The sequence below is a fragment of the Haliaeetus albicilla genome, chromosome Z (assembly GCF_947461875.1).
Source record: "Haliaeetus albicilla chromosome Z, bHalAlb1.1, whole genome shotgun sequence".
NCBI classification, from domain to species: domain Eukaryota; kingdom Metazoa; phylum Chordata; class Aves; order Accipitriformes; family Accipitridae; genus Haliaeetus; species Haliaeetus albicilla.
Window position 1 is genome coordinate 19,644,816 of NC_091516.1, and position 20,269 is coordinate 19,665,084.

Sequence of the window (20,269 nt, forward strand, 5' to 3'; positions counted from 1 at the left end):
ATATTGCAGAAGAACCTTTTCTGGGTAAATGGGATATCAGAACAGTCCCCATTTCATAAAGCAGTCCTATGTGTTCCTTTTTAGATCTTCAATTTGATTACATTTGCTGATAGTTCACCTATGAAATTCCATTTACATATACACCTTCGCAATCAGCAATCAACTTTAGAAAAAAACAAATCTGCACATGAGTTGTTTTGAGGTTTTGTTTACTTACCTGCAATGAACAGAAATTGGTCCATCCTGACCAAACTGCTCTTTTGTTTTATGCACTTGTCCTATGAAGTCAATAAATCCTTCTCCAGACTTTGGCACTCCTTGTTCTGGCCAGTCAGTGAACTGGAACTGCCTCACTGTTCGGGACTGGCCATCCTTTAAGAAAAGACACAAATAAGGTATTCCAAAAGCATGTTCCAGCAGCTGGAAGTCAGTCAGCCAACAACCAGAAAGACCATTACAAAACAAGGACATTGAGATGAGGTGGGGAACAGCTAAGATTGTGTTTATGAAGACTCTTTCAACTGCAGTACTGGCTGGTGCTTTTGGACACATTCACTGGTGCTTTTGGACGCATTGGCCCAGCCCACATTGGTTTCATTAAGAACACTGTATAGATTCCCTTCTGCACTGGATAGGAGAGTTGTCTGATATTCTGCCTGTGTAAAAAGCATGTCTGAGGCTAAAGACATAACAATCTCAACAGGCTGTAAGATTTTTTTAGTAGAGTTATATTTTGAATCCTGTGGACTGCGAATTGCTTTACATATAGAACAGGTAGAATAAGGCCATCCAATCTGACTCTCCATTTCCTAGATATGCTCATCTACTGCATGGCAGGAATATCATCACTGATAAAGATACGTTTAGTCATTGCCCTCTTTGCAGATGGTATCTCTAATACTATGGTCCTTTCCATGAGGTGGACATTTGCCTGGAAGAAGATGGGTCAAGACAAGCCAGTTTTTAACAAACCATAAACTTCCCTTCAATTATCTTAATTTCATTCATTAACACCTGGGACTCAGTCAAAAATCAAGAAGGGCTTCCTCTCTCAAAACAAGTCAGCTGAAGCTGTTCATTCCCTTTGGTTAGGAATACTAACAGGATTGTTTAAAACTGCAGAATACTGCATCATGGTTATTTTTATAATGAAGCCACTGGAAGTATTAAATGCCAACTTCTACTGTATGCCTATTTAATGAATAAATGGTCAGGACACATAAATAGAAGAAATACAATGCAAATCGGTGAAGTAAATTTGTTCTGAATTTTCAGACAAGGTTCTTGATGATTTTGACACTGTCAATCTGCACAGCTGAAATGTTTAGAAGCATTGGCATAAAAGCATGAGCACATGAGCTACTGATGTGAACTAGAGCCTCTGGATATGTTGTTTCCTAAGCACCCACCCTGCATGTCTTCAAAATAGTCTTCTACTAAGTGAAACTCATGAAAAATTGAAACGATTATAGGAGATCCCCCCCAAAAAAACCAAGTTATGCTGGAGGCAAGAAAAATATTTTTTTTTCTTCTTTCTACCACAAGCATTCAGCTATTATGGACCTTTGAAATGAAAGAGAAGTGACTTTAAAAATAACTAAAGGAAAACCAATACTTTGCTTTCATGTTTCCTCTGGTACTGTAGGGTTTTGCCTCCCATGTGTCAGAGGAGTAAACAGAAAATGGGTGTATTTGCCAGCCACTGCTCCATGAGAGGACACATATACATTTCTTTGACTTACAATCTCTCATATTCCCACTAGACCACTGTGACAATTTAGTAGTCTATTTCTGTGGAATGTTTTTGCACACTTAAAAGAAAAAAAATCTGTTCGAAAACATTTACCCGATATTATTTCTTCTGGGCATCAACACAAAGAACTAAACATTTCCGACCAAAATGACCTTTTGTTAATGCAGCCTTCTCTCATAGTGGTCACTGTGATCCCATTTTCCCTCAAGAAGACATAATGAAATTGAATCCTTCAGATAACCTTAGACACGTGACATTAATTAATCAAGAAACCAAAACAACAGGTTGATTTCCTCCAAAATAACCTCCTATTCTTCTAAAGTAAAGAAAGAAACCCTTAAGTCTGACTCACTTGCAACATGTTGGTTAAGGAGATGGAAGCTCTTCAGCTTCTTCTGACCCTGATAGGAATTATGCTACAATAAAATCAACTAATGTTGTCTAAATTGTTATATTTCATGATCATAATAACTCAATAATCCAGTGCAAGTCTGTGAAAACTGTTCTGACATAGTTTTAATGGCAATAACTTTTGTTATTTAATGCTATTTAATGAGCACAGAAGCAATGTTAGATAGTCTGATGTTAGACTAGCATTAAAGCAGATTGGGAACTGATCTGGAGTTTCTTACACAGTTCCCTCTGCTACTGACATTATAAACAGTGCTGGTTTCTTTTAGTGAGATGCTTGCCAATAGCAGTCCAAATACAAATGCCAAACTTTATTAAAATCTTTACTTTCAAATATTGTGACAGTTTGCACAGCTAGTTATCAAAATACAAACTTTCAGATCCCTACATGCAGCAGAGGGCTTTTAATGTATCATCCCATTGAATGGCTGACTGGATTTCTTCTTGCTCCTTGCAGGGGATATTTAATTGTCTTTTGATGAGGCTGTAGAATTTATAATACTCTCTTACAGCCATCACTGATAGTTTAGCCTTAAATGAGACTGCCCCAACATATTGACCTCTGGAGTTTACAGAGAAAGTGAGTATAAAGCAGTGAGAAGCAGTAGATTGAAACAGTTACAGAGGTCAATTTCACCTTACAACAATTCACAGCTCAGTTTCAGAAATAACAGGGAGTTCCACACCAGACACTTGATGCTGACACCTACAATGGCATTGTGCTTCTTTTCTTGTCCCTGGGGAATAATTGGCTGGCTTGGCTCTGCCAGAGCACAGATAATATCCTAACATTACAGATGGGTTTGGTGATAAGAGGGAGAGAGGCTGGTTAAAACCACTGCAGCATTTACTCTTCTTTGAATACAACAGTTTAGTTAGATGGTCTCAATTACCGGGTGTGACAGCCATCAAAGCCTAACTACAGGAAAACTAGAAAGTACATTTTGGTAAGTAGTCCCCACTGCTTCCAGTAAATTTGGAAGGAGCTATAGTTTCCCAGCACATCTAGAAAATTTAAGATGGGCCTGGGAGCTTGCCAGTGCATTTTTTAACAAAATTTGGACCATCAAGGTAAAGAGATTTTTAGAACTTGAGAAGCGATGATATGTGATGGTAAAATGTCACAACAGGACTGCCAAGCTGCATGTATGCTTGACACTTTTTAAAAGAGGCGTATCAAGTCCAATAACACTATTTCTGGCGAATTAAGTTATTCGACCCTTTCAGACTTTTAACTGGTTTGCTAGCTGTAAGTAAACAGACTTTCATAAATAGACTAGTTCATTATAAACTCTTGAAAGAACTTTTTGGAAATATATACTGTTTGCAGACACTTCACTTCAACTACATCTGTGGCTTTTTGTTATTATTGTTATTTTGTGATCTGAGATTGGTGAACTATGTATGTCACATAAGACCTCTTCCAGCTTGAGATGGAACAGATGATCTATGAAAACTCTCAGCACAGTTGTAGTGAAATTGGCTTTGACTGTCTATGCTTACAACTGTGGTTAAAGACAAATGTTAGGAGCCTGTTCTTCTACAATTTTGTTAAGCACAAATAGGCTTAAAGAAGCTATGAGTCATGTGATCCTTACTAGATTTCAAACAGAACGAAAATCAGGTCCAGGGTGTCCACGGTTTCTTTTCAAAAACACACACCTAAGTCTCATTTGCCAAATTAAAATGTTCATATGCTGACTTGGTTAGTGACAATACTGTCTAGCTAATTGTCAGTAATACCTAATTTTACTTGAAGCAAACATTAAAAGCAGCAGTCTAGCTAACTGTGAGAAAGTCTAGTATTTTGGATGCTGACAGGCAACTCTGAGTAATCACTCATGTTATTCCTGGACCGTACATCCTGCTATTTTGCTTGAACAAATAGTATTCTACAAAGCTTACAGAAGCAGAGGCTGTCAGTAATTTTTCCTGCTATGTAGACTAAAGTGCTAGAAATCAGAAGTCTGATAAATGCCAAATATATATTTAAAGTTTATGTACACTTAATCTTAGATCAGTGCTCAGTTTTGGACTCAGAAATTCAGATAAGAAGTGCAGTATGAAAATGAGGATGCTAGGGTCACAGCTGCATGTATCTACTCTGCAGATACACAGGAGTGCTGAAAACGTGCTATGCCAAAAATCAAATTATAATGTGCAAAGCTTGTTAAGCTTTTCTTATGAATGCTATTTGCTCTGCAGTTTTTAAATCTCAATGTATTAACCTTCCTACTCACTCAGCCTAGAGGTTGGCGCAAACCAACATATTTACAGCTGTAAGTGACAAAAATTGCCCTCAAAAATGAAAAAAGGGAAAATGGTCCTCAAATCACCTAATGTATTTTAGCACAAATAGTTATTCAGGACTTTATGAAGCAGTGCTGCCCAGATGTTATATCTGAATAAAGTCAGCTGTTCTTACACAAAGGCATCTATTTAATAATAACTTTATCTGCTTTTTGTTTATTGCTTGTAGAAAGTACACTCCTAGGGTTTTTCTAGTAATAATAAAACTATATAAAAAAAAAAAAAAGGAGGGAAAGAAAGAAATTGACATTTTCTTTTAAACTTATGTTAACAGGTGTAATGCTATGTTAACTTACCCTTGCATCTGTAACCTTGAATTCCCTTAGAATATACTGTGGCATGTTGTACTCTGCCATTGGATCTACCACAAAATACTGGTATCTGGCTGAGCGCTCTGCAGGCCAGTACTGGTGGCATTTTTCCTACAAAATAACGAAGCAAAATACATTTCCTGTTACTCAAGAGCACTACCATAAAACTTTTTTCACTCAGATAAGTGTAATACTCATGGCAAGTGCCATTAGTGACAGGAACATGAACTGTTTGTCTTGCTGTGAACATGAAGTTCCATACCTACAATAAAAAATGATCTCCAATATTGCATCGCCATGGGGTTCTCTCTGGTCACTGTATATCTGAACTCACTTATACTTCTGCTCAGTTCTATTATTTATCAGTGACAACTGCTGTCCCTAGCCTAATTTTCAATACAGAATGGAATTTAAATCTTGAGGCCACCTTCAGTTTTCTTTCTTCTTCCCTATTGAAGCAAGTCCCCCTGGCCACCGTCAAGACTCTGTCATGTCCTAGTCATGTCCTTTCACTAGTCATGTCCTGAATCATCTCTATTCCCCAGATACATGGTCTTACTCAGACTTCACTTATCACATACTGGCTTTATCTTGATGTAATCCTGTCCAGATAGTAAAAACTGCTTTATTCTTTCCATTACACAAAGTGGCAATTTAATGAGTTTAGGACTGTAAACTGGGTGCTGAAACTTTAAAGTTCAGCGCTATGAACACACAGAAGACATTCATATCTCAAAACCACCACACTTTCTTTTAATATTGTTAAAAACAGATGTTGCAAAAGTTTCCAAATAAGAAATCTTCATTTTTCAATAGACAGCAATGTTGTCTCTGCATACTTCGGAATATCAACATGCAAACTCAGTTGCTGAATCTCGGTGTGTCCCACAACAAAATGCCTTGTCTAGCTTGTCTATTGCATCACATCTACTGATTGGAAAACCTTACACCTGGTGATCAGCAATGCCACCGATGTTTCAAAAGGAGAAGGAACCTAAATCCTCACCCTTATCTTTGGATACTCCCATAACAATGACATATTTTAATAAAAAATCATTATAACAAACATTTTAGTAAAGGAATATTACAGCAATACTTACTCTGCCCATTTCTCGTAGCTTAGTGAGCATGACCACAATTGTAGAATTATGCTCCCAGAGCATTCTCCAGAAGTCTTCAGTTGTTTCTGCTAAAGGACCCTGTGTAGCTATGTAAGCTTTTTGTTGCCTATGTTGAAGAAAAAGTAAATGAAGAAAAATATTTTAATCAAAAAAGTGAATTGATATACATGTTCTCTGTTTATATGTAAACATTATCTAGAGGAAAAAATTATATACTATTAATAATAAGCACATTAAAACCTTATTATGAATGTTTAATCAAACTATGGCTTTTTATTTTTAGAACTTTGAGAGGGAAATTACTCTGATATTATTATGATGTATGTCTTTATCATTATTATTTAAATTTTAATGCAACTCTAATAGCTCAATTTTGTGTGCTGTAAAAAGCACTTAAGAAACACTTAGTTGTGCTGGTTCATTTTGCAGAAATAACTGTCTAACAATCTATTAAGTTGAGGAATTATAGCATCCAGGAGTTTCTTTATTAACTCCTTTTCAACAGTCTGATGCCTCCAGCAAAAGTAAGGTAGGAAGAAAATTCAGGAATGGAGTGCACCACATTTCCAGGCCTTAATATCCTACTAGTGGAAGCTACCACCAAGCTGTTAAAAGCCTCTGAATCAGCAGCTTTATAAGATGATGACCAGTTCATGTTGTTCTTACTTCTTTCAATCAACAGAAACACCTTTGTGGGTGACAGTGGAGATGAATGTTGTTTCCACTTATGAGCAGACGCTCAGAAAATGATCTCTGTAGATATGGATACTCAGGTACACCTAAACTGCCTTAGGGAAACTATACCATTTCTCTTTTATGCCTTTTTCTACCAGCTGCTTAAGTCAGCTGAGGGCATATTGCTCCGTGTTGTCATGAAGATGCTGGTGTGTTACACAACTGTTTATGTATAAAATGCTTTCGGTGGCTAGGTCTAGTCTTAATCAGTTTTCCAAGATCACAGGTTATCACCTGGACATAGAGACTGTATTTCCTGAATGTTATTTCTATGTATCTTTTTAAGCAGAACAGTTGTGAAGAAACAGAAGTTCCAAATCACAAATGTGCTTAAAATCTCAGTAACTTTCAGCATGTAAAACATACTGGGAATTCTCAATGGTTTAAAGGTAGGTAAAAATATAATGTTTAAGACAGAATTTTCCTGTATTGCATGGGTGAAAATCTAAACCTTTTATTAATATTTAAAACTCCACCCAATCAAACATGGCATGCATAGATAATAAACAATACTAAATTTCAATACTAAATTTTGTTATTTTCAATGTAATTACATAAATAATTTTGTAAACTTTTAAAACAGTCCACATGAGAACACATCAACATTAGTACCTGTATCCATCAATGAAACTGGCATTAATATAATCAGACCCTTCTACTCCTCGGATTGGCTGCAAGCATACCCTTGTAGACTCATACGGCATAATATTGACAAGGCGATTTTTGAATTTATTACATGGAAGATTGGCACTGATGAATCTTGAAGTGTGAGCCTTAGAGCTAGCAAGACGCTGTTGAAAATAAATTAAAAGAATTAAGGCCAGATGTAACAACACCAAATGATACTATCAGATTTGATGATCTCTGCTCATTATCCATTAATGAATAATTTCAATTTCAGATGCTTACTTTTCCATATTCTATTGCATTACCTAAATATTTGTAAAGCTTCTTTTAACACCTTATAAATGTTTAATGTCTGCTCCATTAATGCATATGGACAAATCTGAGTATTAAACCATTACACAAACATTTCAAGCTATTGAAACAATAAAGGAACAGCAGGGTTAAACTACCCTCACTGAACAGTTCTTTTCTGGACACCAACTGAAGATAGAATTGTACATTTTACAAAGGATTGTCTTCCTAATATAAAATTTTAGCCTGCTGATGTCTTATCTTTTGATTACTGGGAACAACTGGAGGACAGAGCAGGACTAAGTGTTACACCATTTGTTTTTGGTTCCCCACAACATAAAATCCCAGTACCTTAAATTCCAGTTCCATTCCTGTGACATTCTCGCCTGTTTCTATCTGTGTCAGCTTCTGGATATATGCATACAAATTTCTGGCTGGCACTTCGGTATTTCCACATGTCACTGCTTCCAGCAGTGCGTCGTGGATAAAGATGTATTGGTCCTCAGTTTGAACCATGTAATTCCTCTGTGCTCTCATTAGAGTTACGTGGCCATAAATATCTACAGTCTTTTCATGCTTTATTCTCTCTAACATGGCATCTATCACAATGAAACAGCCAGTCCTGCCGACTCCAGCACTAAAAGAAATGAACACAGGAGGGAAAACATGAAGGACTAGTCCATGCATTGTGCTTACTTTTATGGCATTCAAGTTTTAAAGTTTTGTAACACTGGTTTGAACAGCACATTCTTCTGAGTATGAACATCAGCTTTTATGAAAGAGGTTAGTGCCCTGAAATAAGTAAACTCCTTTAACACCCATTACAAGCAATTGAGAATGTGGAATGCTTCTATATGAGATCTTCGTGTCTTGCAAGTTGCAGGCTTGACTATAATAGAAATAAAACACATTGCAACATGTACTAGAAATGTATGTTCTTAAAAATGGAAATTACTGGAGATGATTAATCCTCTAAGAATTCAAGCTTTATTTGTAGCTTGATTTCTAACTCAAGCATGCTGTTGTTGCTATTCTGTTTACAGAGGTGAATTTATTGGCAAACAAAAATGTTTCAGAAAATGAGTCTTACATATTTCTATTGTCCTTTGGAGGTAAACTTTCTATCCCTCGCCCAACTCTGTCAGTGAGGCTCCTCCTGTTAACACAGTTTGTTCTGTCCTCTGCTTTTTCACTTAGCCAGGCTACACTGTTACTCTCTGCAATGCAGAGCCATGCCTAGTTACCTGTGCTACCTGTAGGCTGGGGAAATCCCCAGCTGGCCACTCCAATGTCTGTCTTGCATCTCTAGGAAAATGTAAGAAAGATCTGGAATGGCCAGAACCTGGACCAGGATGCTCAGTTGTCACATTATTTCAAAGGACAGGTTATAAAAGGACTAACATATGCTTAGAGACAAAGCTTGAAATCACAGCATTGAATTAATGTCCAGACTGCTGAGTAATATTTTTCAGGCAGAGGCAAAGTTACTGCTTCCTCACAGGTTCTGAGTTAAGTAAGTCCGTTGTTGGTTTTAGGCAAGAGCTGAAGGGAATTCACATCAATCCTGTTGAGGCCAAAGAAACTACTACTTCTTAGCTCTCTGCACAGTAAGGGATTCCTCATGAACAACTCTGAGCTAGAAGGTTGCTTTTCCCTCTTTGGTGGGACTTGAGGGTAGAAGAAGACATGGGTGAGCTACTGTGAGCTTGACACAGGAATAAACCTTGATCATGAAATATTCACTTGATCTAAGAGATTTAAACCTGTCTCAGTAATAGATCTACTTAACAGCAGTTTATTTTTATGATACCTGCTGTCAAAATGTGCCAGACTTTCAAGGAATTTCAGTCATTCCCTCCCTGTCTTAAAGGTGTTGTCAGTTACATGCATGTGTTACCTTTAATAACTCCTGAGGACAACATTATACAATCAGGAAAGGAAAAAGAGAATTACATTCTCATCTTGATGTGATTACTATTAGTCATACATGATCCTTTATTACACATGTGGCATAACTGAACAGAATGATGTAGAAGGAATATGAAAAAGACTACAGAATAAACAAGACAGAAAATATACTGAAGGTCTGAATATGCAACTTGTGTGCTAAATGGAGCCATATTTCCTAAAATCTCTACAGGAATTCTTTTATGGAGGTGTTTGGGCATCAACTGTACTGAATCAAAACTTCAGATGGATGACTGTCTTTTTGCAGCCATATATATGACTGAACTTTATGTAGTTTGATTTAAACTATTTGCATACGTGTAGCTATATAAAGCACAAGTGTAAAATATAATGGGTTTTGGTATCATTTTTATATCTGGGATCACTTCATGTCTGTGACAATGAATGATAGTTTCTGGTCTTCTAAATGCTTAACTGTTTTCAGTTAGTGACATGAAATGGAGTAAGTAGTATAGTAAGCAACAGTTTATAAACACTCAAGACATTGACATTATCTAAGTTAAGGATACTTAAGAACACCACAAACTGCCATTTCTTGAAAAGAGAGAGAAAGAAATAAAACTAATTACAACACAGCTTCTAGAGGACGATTATATAAAACCCAAGATTTCCTCACATTTCCTATATTTTCATGAGATATTAAATATCGTAAGTCCATCCTGAAATTGATAATTAAGGTTAAACTTCTATATCTTGTATGACGCTTTAAGAATCTTTGTCAGTTACCAGCAAACTGCATTTACTTACAACCAAATCTGAAAGAAGTACAGAGCAGAAAGATGCTTTACTCTCACAAGAGGTTAAGTTTTGTTTCTAAGATTCCATATTTACATATTGCTAATCACATATTCTTGCCACCAATTACTCTTCCCAGAATCAGATCCCCTTCAAACAGCTGAGGACTTCTGCTAACAGACCAAATGCATCAATCTCAACTTCCTTAGATGCCACTCTGGCAATAATGAATCGATATTCTGAGCTTAAGAAAACTTACCAATCAATGATATTGATCAATGGAAGTTGTAGACGAAGAAAATATACAGAGAAATGAAATGATGCCTATCCTAGCTAAATGGGAGTTCATTTGCCTTCTATAAAAAAAGCTCTGCATTCCAGGAAACCTTAGTGACCTTAACGTTGGAAATAATAATGGAGAAAACCTCAGAAAATTGTCTCACTATTGCTATTTTTTTTCTTATTCCAAAGAAATCCCAACAAGTAGCACACATTCGTATGTCAGATTGGTTTATATAAAGTTTTAAACCATTCCTTAAATGATACCTCTTCGCATTCAGTTTTTATCAGCCTAACAAGTACTGGCCAAGTGAGAAATAAGGTTTGACAGTACAGATGTTCTCGGTAGTTTAGAATATGGTTCTCTTTCCTATCATGTATTAATGAATTAATGTTCCAGCACTGTTTATAACTGGATATGCCATTTTTCAGATCAAACGTTAAAAGGTTCACTGGTACGTGCAGACCACAACTGCAAAATTCCAACCCAGTTAAAAGCTTGCACCTTCAGCTGGAATGAGCAGTTTCCATTTCTTCTCTTCATGTCTTGTATTACCATTTATGTATTTATTCTTCCCACGAGCAAACTCAAAGCATACTGAACCATAGAAGATATTTGCTAGTTTACAGGTTTATGCAGTGGTTATGAAGATCACGACATCAGACCAAAACACATTACTATGCACCAATGTTTTAATGATAAGGATGGAGGGGCTGACACACTACATTTATTGAGGCATCTGGCTCCACTGGGCTCCTGACACACTCCTCTCGGGATCATTTTATCCAAGATATTTTACTACTTTAAGGTGTTCAGGACATTCCAACTCTAGCAATTATAAATGAGCCATGTGTCTACCAGACTACCCTTTTCAGTTTCCAGGTAAAAATGGAACCAATGCTATGAATATTTTAACTTCCTTCCTCCTTGCCCCCACACACAGCCTAACTCCAAACTCCAATAGCTTCCTATACAAAAGCAAGAAAATATCCTTATTCCCTGTTTCTCCTTCTTTTCTGCTGTCATACAGACTTAATATGGTGCTGATACACTGCTGGGAAGCCATACAGTTCGAATCTTCACTAATATGCCACTGGAACATCAAAAAAATTTTCCTATCTACTTTCTGCTAAAGATGATAATTTAGCTAGTGAGAATAATTTCACAAATTAATTCTACACTTGTTATTGAATTTCCTGTCTTTGTTGTTTGCGTCTTTTTTTGTTACTGTCAAACTTACAATTAAAAAAAAAAAAATCATTTCAGCCAGTGAAAGATACTGTTAAGTTTACAAGCTGAAAACCTAAGCAATCTACTAAATAGGCATGCCTACTAGGAAACTGTTATTGCTTCAGATATTACCATTTATCCTATTATAACATTTGTTTTCAATTTCTAAAAAAATGACTGACTCAGTCCCATGAGCTGAAACATGTTTAATGTCCTGTGATGCAACACAGCTGCAATTCACAGAAAGAAAAATTAAGAGGCATAAGGGGGCCATTCCGCATTAAAATCACTGTATGGATGTGTTAAAGGTTGGCTTTTGTGATTAATTTGTAGCTGTTTAAATGATGACCCTTTACTGATACTTCAGTGGTTTGGCAAAGGAAGGCAGTGTAATTGCCAGTATTCACAGATCATTTAATTGGAAGCAAAGACAGTAAAATATGGACCAAAAATCATTTAAGACATTTTTGACTCATATCAGGGGAAAATTTTATTGAATATTACAGTTTCAGATTGAATGAAGCTTGCATTTATGAACTGAAAGTACATAAAATTGCTTGTGATATGGGAAACATATAAAAATGCCTGGATTTTACTAAGGAATTTCATATGATTAGTTAGATTCCAATCCCACAGAAATTCTGTAGTAGTTCTGACAAGGGCAATATTTAGATTATTTTCTCCTTTTCCTGTTAGGAAATTAGAACACAGTGGAAAATCACCCCTCTGTCCAGGAAGCAGCAAAAAAGGCCCTTATGAAACCATTGCACATCCTTTTGAAGGGATACATCTGACTGAAATAGCATAAAGACTTTGTGTAAAGAGGTAAATTTAAATTACAATTTAGAAGAGATACCTGACTGCTTCAAGAATTCTGGTACCAGCTTATAAGAGACCTTTGAGAATTGATCTGCAAGTGCGCAATGACTTTCTTTTCTTCTCACTGTGGTTATTGTTGGATACCAGCAATCAAGTATGGTATACAACACATTTTTAGGTATAATGCTTCACTGAACAACAGACTTTAGCCATTGTGTTTTCTTCATCTCTATGCTATCCATGGAAGCAACAATATTTGTCATTAAAGTCATATAAAGATTCTTAAAAAGATTAAGGTAAGAAAAAAAAATCAGAAAACAGGAGATTTCACTACAAGTAGATAAAGCTCAATCTAGTGCTCCTCAGGGTTTTCATAGATAGCTGGCAAAAGCATAGGAGGCTCACAAATCAAAAGTCAGCCTTAGATCTTTCTTCCTTTACTAAGCCTTATGAAGATTTTCGTTTCAGTCTGTATGTTCTCAGAATTCTGCCATCACCATAAATTCTTCAAATATAACTGCCCCAGATTTAGGCCCAAGTTTTTCTAATATGAGGTTGCAGAAGTGTTATAATGTTCAGGACGTAAATCTGTTCTTCACCTAATCCTGAGTTCAGCTCTGGAGATATCAAGCACAAGAAGCTGTCTTGCCAGATTGTAACATGAACACAAACAAACTCTCAAATACTAAAATACACAGAATCAAAACTCCAAGAAATTTCTCTAACAAATCCCATGTACAGGGAATAATTGTTTATTAAAATAATTTTAAAAGCTAAGTTTTCCATGCAGGATAAAAATGTAGCATTAGTAATGTTCAACAAAACAAAACAGAAATGTTTTAAGAGACACTTCTGACAAAGTCATTCCATTACAGTGGTTCAAATCCCCTCACCTGACTTTAAATCCAGGTCTGTCATGAGCCAGAACTTTACAGAAATGCAGAAGGACTCCTACATAGCTTCAAAGAAATACAGGAATGTAGCTGTGGAAGTGCATAATGTAAAGCAACTCCACTAACTGATAGCTCAAAAGTGTTAGAAATAATTTACATGTTAGCAGTGGAGGAAGATGTACCATGTTGCACTATGAAAGTAAAAGATATTTAAGTAGTTCATTAATGTAATGGAGTGAAGGAAAATAACATCTCAAACCACAAATATTACAGCCACAGGTAACTTCTGAGCACTCTTTTAAAATGTGACAGCCATTTACCTGAAGTTACAGTTTTTTCACTGCAAATAGATCTAGGAGGTTTCTGTAGAACTAATTAGAAGGATTTTGTGTGATATCTTCAGTCACTCTCACACTCACCACCCTGTGTATCCACTATTTACTGAAGGATTCCAAATTTTCCCTTGAATCCATTCTGAGGCATGTTGCATGCCAAAGGACTGCCCCTGCACTCCTCCACAATGAGCAGTGTGGCCCATCTCAAAAATGGTAAGGAAATCATAAGGTTGAAGAAACAAACCTATCAAAGAGGATGACAATGTATGAAGGGGAGGTTAATCAAACCACATAACTCACCTTGGAGCAGAGAAGACTCAAGAGAAAGTGAGATATGAAAGAAGAGCATAAAACCATGTGTTAAGTAGAAGAGGTGAAAAGGAAATGACTATTCATTTTTTGCTTGTAATACAAGAAATATGATCATGAAACGAAATGATGAGACAGAGAATTTAAAACAAACAGGAAGTAGTTTTTCATGCAGTACATAATTAAATTGTGAAACTCATTGTTGCAGAATACCATGGATGCCAAAAAGAAATTCATGGAAGAAAGGACCCATTAAGGGTTATTAACCAACAAGTTACAGACACAACTTCTCCTACAGAAATCCTTTTATTAGATGTTTCTGGAATTTGCATAGGGACTCTAGGAAAATAACATTCTAGACATGTCCTGGGAGAGAAGCTTAAAGTCACTGTCTAAATTTGGTCTCATAGTCCCACATACTTAAAAGAAAGCACAAGTATTCCACCCCCCGGATCTGCTAACCAGATCATCCAGACCTTTTCCTTTCCATCAACACTTCTGCCTTTGGCTACCTGACACTTTTAGGAACTATACCATTGAAAAGGGAGAGCACTATTTCTGATCCTTGTTTTTTCTTCCTTAAAAGGGACAGAATACCACAGAGCACTTCTGCCTGCTTCTTTCCTGAAATCATAAATTGTTCGTGAAAAAAAGATCTCTTACTGTTCTGCTTGTGAGATGGAATATAGAGGAAATGACAAAATATGACAGCTGAAAAGTTCATCGACCCTATTTCATACCACTTCTTTTTCTTATCTTGGTTTCCTTTCAGAGTTGGTTGTTGATTTTATATAGCAATACATGCCATAATCCTGCTTTTCATAGAGGATTCTTATATATACACCTTACTGTAAATCACTATATCACCCGATTTCTTCAATTACTCAGATATATAAAGAAAAGAAATTAGAATAGACTGTATTTCTCTATACTATCTGTGCACAAGGATTTACTGTGATTTTTTATTTCAAAATTAATCCAGTTCTCAGATATTGTCCTTATTTTCCTACTTGTCTAAATACAATCTTATAAATTGCATACTGCGTTCTGTATTTAGCATCAAAGAGTAACTATCCTAAATATATCTTCTCTGTGAGACTTGTTGAGTTTCAGTGTATATTTTACAATCTTTGTACTGTACAATGAATTCACAAAGCATTCTTGTCATTATGCATTCCACTAAAGAAAGATCTAAAATTGACTGAAGTAGAATTTAGAAAAAGAATGTATTTTGAGGATAATTTTAAAAACACATCTTACTGTGACTAGTTACCTTCACTTAAATACAGATCTATGCATGAACAGCTGTAGTAAATACAGAAAATGATACTTCTGGGTAATTTATGAGAGGAAGTACACTGCGATCCTATCATCAATAAATAAAAGTGAAGATTACAGCACAGCAAAGAAGTCAATGAGCAGAAATTACGCTGCTTGCCGCTAACAAGCACTCCTTGCCTTCTTTGCATTTCAACCTGTTTTGCGTTCTCAGGGTGGAATGTTTTGAGGAGTTGTTTTGTACTTTTGCATATTTCTGTGCTTTGATTACATTTTCATGTGGAACATGTAGAAGAGCTATTACCCTGTCTGTGTGGGAAATAGGAAGGTGAACTGATGCTATCTGAAAATGAATTACAGAAGGTGGGAAGAAATGCGTTCTGCAGTACTGGATAACAAGATGACCTTGAAAGTACTTGCTGAACACTAAGGTACTTCCCAGTTTCAGTGTCCTTCTGGACTCCTCCCCAATTCTAGGTGTTTGTATACCTACTGTGGTCAACAATTGTTTCTTTTCCTTAACACCAGCTGCCCTCAAGATCCCTGTTTCTAAAGCCAGAAGACTACCATTTGCCATTTGTTATGCTTGAGTTTTAGACTGACAGGACAGTGATGAGGTCTCAGATTGTCATCTGGACACAGTACTTCATCTGGTAAGTACAAAGCAAAAAAGACATAGTACCAGGTCTTCTCAGTCCACGTTAGCTTTTTTTTCAGTACCAATCACAGTTCAAAGCACTAAATGAACTGGGCTTTACATGTCTACAAATCCTTTTTCATCTTTTTTTTTTCCTACTTTGAAATCTTGGAAATAACCAGAAATGAGTCCTCAAGCTTGAAGCTGATGGGACTTTAGTAGCAGGCTTACTGTTTTGGATCTCCACCTCAACATCTCTTCCTTTTCCATGAAGAACTGATATATCTAGAGGATACATTCAGAATATGAGAGAAACGTGATCTTGCCACCTTAGATTTGGTTTAAACTGAAATGGTTGCAATATGGTAATAATGCAGTGAGATGTTACACAGCAGAAAATAGAGGAGAAAAAACTATGAGGTTTCTCTGAAGAGCTCATAACAAGGCTCTTGTTAGGCCTCTGTTTTCTTAGACCAAGTGTTGAAAAGAATAAACACCCTTTTTGGTATCTCTGACAATACTCCACTGACAGCTGAAGAGCTTGATTACTGGTACTACTTCTGATGTTTATTTTCTATAACCTTAGCAGTCTTTATACCACCATGAATTCTCTGTAACATAGTAGAAAATCAGGTTGTGAGAGGTTAATACCACTGATCATTTCACATTTCTTAATCAAAATTTGTCATTTAGAGGTTGGACACTAATCTCTCTCTTTTACAGGATTTTGAACTTTAGAACAAATACTGTGGACAAGTTATAATGAAGATCTTGGGGGATTTGGTGGAGAAGCTTCAAAGTAGCTGTAAAATGAGCTTGGATAGTATTATGCTAATTTTTAAACCATTAAAAAGTATTTTTAAAATTCAGGTGACAAAAAAAAATAGGCACCACTTGGAAGAGCAGTCATTGACAAAATCTGATAGTAACTGATGAGACTGTGAAGTAAGTCTACGAAAGTATGAAAAACGAAGAAAGATTAATATTCAGGGCAGAATACTGATTGGAAAGCCTCCACGGAAAGATAACACGACTATTTTTAAAGCTGCATTTTACTTCTAGAGACACAGGGAGATGATTTAAAGAGGCTTTCATGCTGATTACTTCAGATAAAAATACAGCCTGTTTGAAGTTAGCCAAACATGCCGGGTAGCCAAGTTGATGCAATGTGTTCCAGTATATTGTGTGTCCATGGATATTCTGGAATTTACTGTAGGTACAGCTGGGAAATCTCAGAGATACCCCTTTCCAGAATTCAGCTATTGCGTTATAAAAATATTTTCGCATTTCCTGCAGATGGCTGGGTTCTTTTCTTCACTCATAATTTTAATTCAGAATTCATTACAGACAGCTGCTGGCTGTGATAGAACCTAATTGCTCTTTTACTAGATTCAGCTGCAAGCAGTCAGATTTCCTTTTCCTTTGTAGACTATATTATATATAAACATGGGTGGGGAGAAAAATAACCAATTAACTAAATACATATGGATAAAATGACTCACTAAGAGCACTGATCAAATAATGTATCAAACTACAGCTTAGGTCAAAGGAAATTACAGGCCTTGTAGGACATGATAATATATATATGGAAATAATTATCAGCACCAACATATTTGTAATTTGAGATAACACATGGAAAAGGCATTGCTTCTGTTAAAAATTTTTACAGAAAATTATTACATTTTAATAAGGGGCAGGTTACTTCACTGAGTGAAAAGTCATCAGTCTTCAGGAGACCTGCTCAGTCAAAACCATTTGCTGGCCAAATCCAAGTCAGGACTCAGTACCTCCACTGGACAACTTAGCAAGAAGATGTGGCATAATTCTGGAACTATTTTTGGTGCCTTACCTCTTATTATAAAAAAAATAAAAAGAATGAGGACTAGTTACTGTTACTAAGGCTACACAAAAAGGGTACATCACAAATAAGGGAGCAGAGACAGCCATCGAAAAGACTAGGGATGTGAGGATTCCCTGCCATCTCCCTCCATATGACAAGTACTGAAAGAGGTTAGTATATTTTGCTGTCCTAGTTTGCTACGATGGATGAACACAAGGGAAAGTTGTAGACATGTAAAACAAGAAACAGCATTAAAGAATGTTTTTTTTTTCTCCCTTTATCCAAAGACATTTAGTGAAATGAAGAGATATGTTTAAATAACAATATATGGGTATCTTCTAATATGATGTACGAAACTTCATGTCAGAGAATAATACTTAGACAAGGAAAAACATCAAAGATAAGACTGTCTGGTTTTGTTCTTTAAAATGTGTGTATTATCAAGAATATGAACAATAAAGTATCCCCCAGTTTCTCTAGGTAGCTAAAGGAATAATGGGGGAAAAGAACTGAAATCCTCATGAAGCAGGGCTAAACTAGTCACTAACTGCTTTCTGCTGGGAAGGAAATTTTACTGAAATATTGTTGACATCGGAGTTTTATACTTTCCCCTGAAAGTTCTGGCATTTGCCATATCAGAGACAGGATACTGGCCTAGATAGACCACTAGACCACTAGATTCTATCTAGTAATATCATTCACTATGTTCCTTTACAGATTTCTGACTTCTACCAGAAACAAAATCTTGCCCTACGCAGTCATAGCAGCTTTTTAGGATTTCAAAAGATAATCAAGCCCTGAGTCACAGCAGTGGGGGTATAACCCCCCGAACCACAGCTTAAGTGCCAACCAAAGATGGCTTTATACACATGGGTTTTATTTAATCAAAAAGACCACAAGTAGGTATTTTCCATTATTTGAACCTGAATGAAGAAATACTGCTATTACTTGTTATTTATATGCTTTTGAATTTTAATAAAGGTTCCAGTGATACTTACTGAGTTTTTATGCTTATAAACAACAGAAGCATATACTGTAGATACAGCAGCTTCAGTTCAGATTTTAGGAAAGGCTAGTTTGCTGTGCAAAACTGGTTTCTATCTTAAGAAAAAAGTTGAAAGTGGATCACCATCAGTTTGCTGGTGTTTGACACCTCATGGATTTCTAGGATTTCTAGATAATGTAGCATAGTATTTTCCTATTCAAACTAAAAATATCAAGGTACCCTAGCCAATCTTTAAGGACCCTGCACACTGTCACATTAATCACTGTATGGTAATCCTTGTCATGTTCATACTTCCAGGTTTTCATATGTGAGCACCTAACTTTAAGGAAACAAATTAGAGACCTAAGCTAATAAGACCCAGACTGCTCTTAAGTTAGAGTGATCAGTTGGGAAAGGTAACTGGCATCTTTGCAATCAAGGTGATCCTAAGTAGTGACACTCAAATTTGAAACAGGGAAAAAAAATTCCACCATTACCCATCCATCACTGGCTTTATTAGCATACAGATGGAGACTCTGCTTTTTGTCTATAATTGCAAGAGCATAGCACAGTAATTAGGTGAAAACTCTTGTATGTTCTGCCTAGAACAGCCAGGGTCTTCAACTGTGAAGCTTTTAGAATCTAAATTTTCACAACCTTCGAAGTTTTTATGGTGAGAATATGAAGGCAAGTCCCAACTCCTGTCCCTCTGTGATGCCACGCATTACACAAGTAATTATCAAGTAGTGTCTTGCTATACCGATGACCCCTCAATCAGTGTGCTGGTGGGACATCAATCTTTGTTTCTGCCAGCTAGCACTACCAACCTTTCTTCTAGACTTTTTCTCATTTTCCAGTAGATTCTACAATTCCAACAACTAAATGAAGAGAGAACAACCATCCAAAAATGCCTAAATGAAGAGCATCTAGTTCCAATTCCTTAAACAGAGATCAAGCTCCCAAGGTATCAAACTCTGCAAGCCTTGGTGTATTTTGTACAAGGTACATGCAGAAAAGAAATAACTCCCAAGAAGAAAGGTATGTGTAGAAATGAAATGACTCCTTGTCAGTTACTCTGACTGCATGGTCAGAGTAACCGAGACTATCAATAAAAATGGAATACAATGAAAAACACAGACATTTACTCATCGCTGTATTTTTATATTAGGAGGAACTAAACATCCAAAGCAGGGTCACCACCTATGCATTGTTTTAAGAAGAGAATCTAACAACAGCCTTATCCCTCTGCCTTTGCTTCTCATTTGTGAACGAAGACTTTGAGAATAAAGTTGTCTTAATGATATCTATGGTGACCTACAGCTAGCAGCTGGAGAGGAAATAGTGTTACAGTGTTTTTGTATATAGATTATACCCAGCCCAGTTTAATATGTAGTAACAACC

The 20,269-nt window shown here is 36.3% G+C and overlaps 1 protein-coding gene across 26 annotated transcripts in view; it reads right to left on the reverse strand.

Annotated features, from left to right (window-relative positions):
• The window catches only part of PTPRD (protein tyrosine phosphatase receptor type D), a 1,298,969-nt gene that overhangs the window by 10,878 nt on the left and 1,267,822 nt on the right, over nt 1–20,269 (reverse strand). For all 26 annotated transcript variants that reach the window (XM_069776173.1, XM_069776170.1, XM_069776168.1 and 23 more), the window contains 5 exons: nt 7,911–8,196; nt 7,254–7,432; nt 5,886–6,012; nt 4,771–4,896; nt 218–372 (listed from right to left, as the gene is read on the reverse strand). In XM_069776173.1, the coding sequence (XP_069632274.1) occupies nt 218–372; nt 4,771–4,896; nt 5,886–6,012; nt 7,254–7,432; nt 7,911–8,196 (873 nt within the window). The remainder of the gene's footprint in view (nt 1–217; nt 373–4,770; nt 4,897–5,885; nt 6,013–7,253; nt 7,433–7,910; nt 8,197–20,269) is intronic.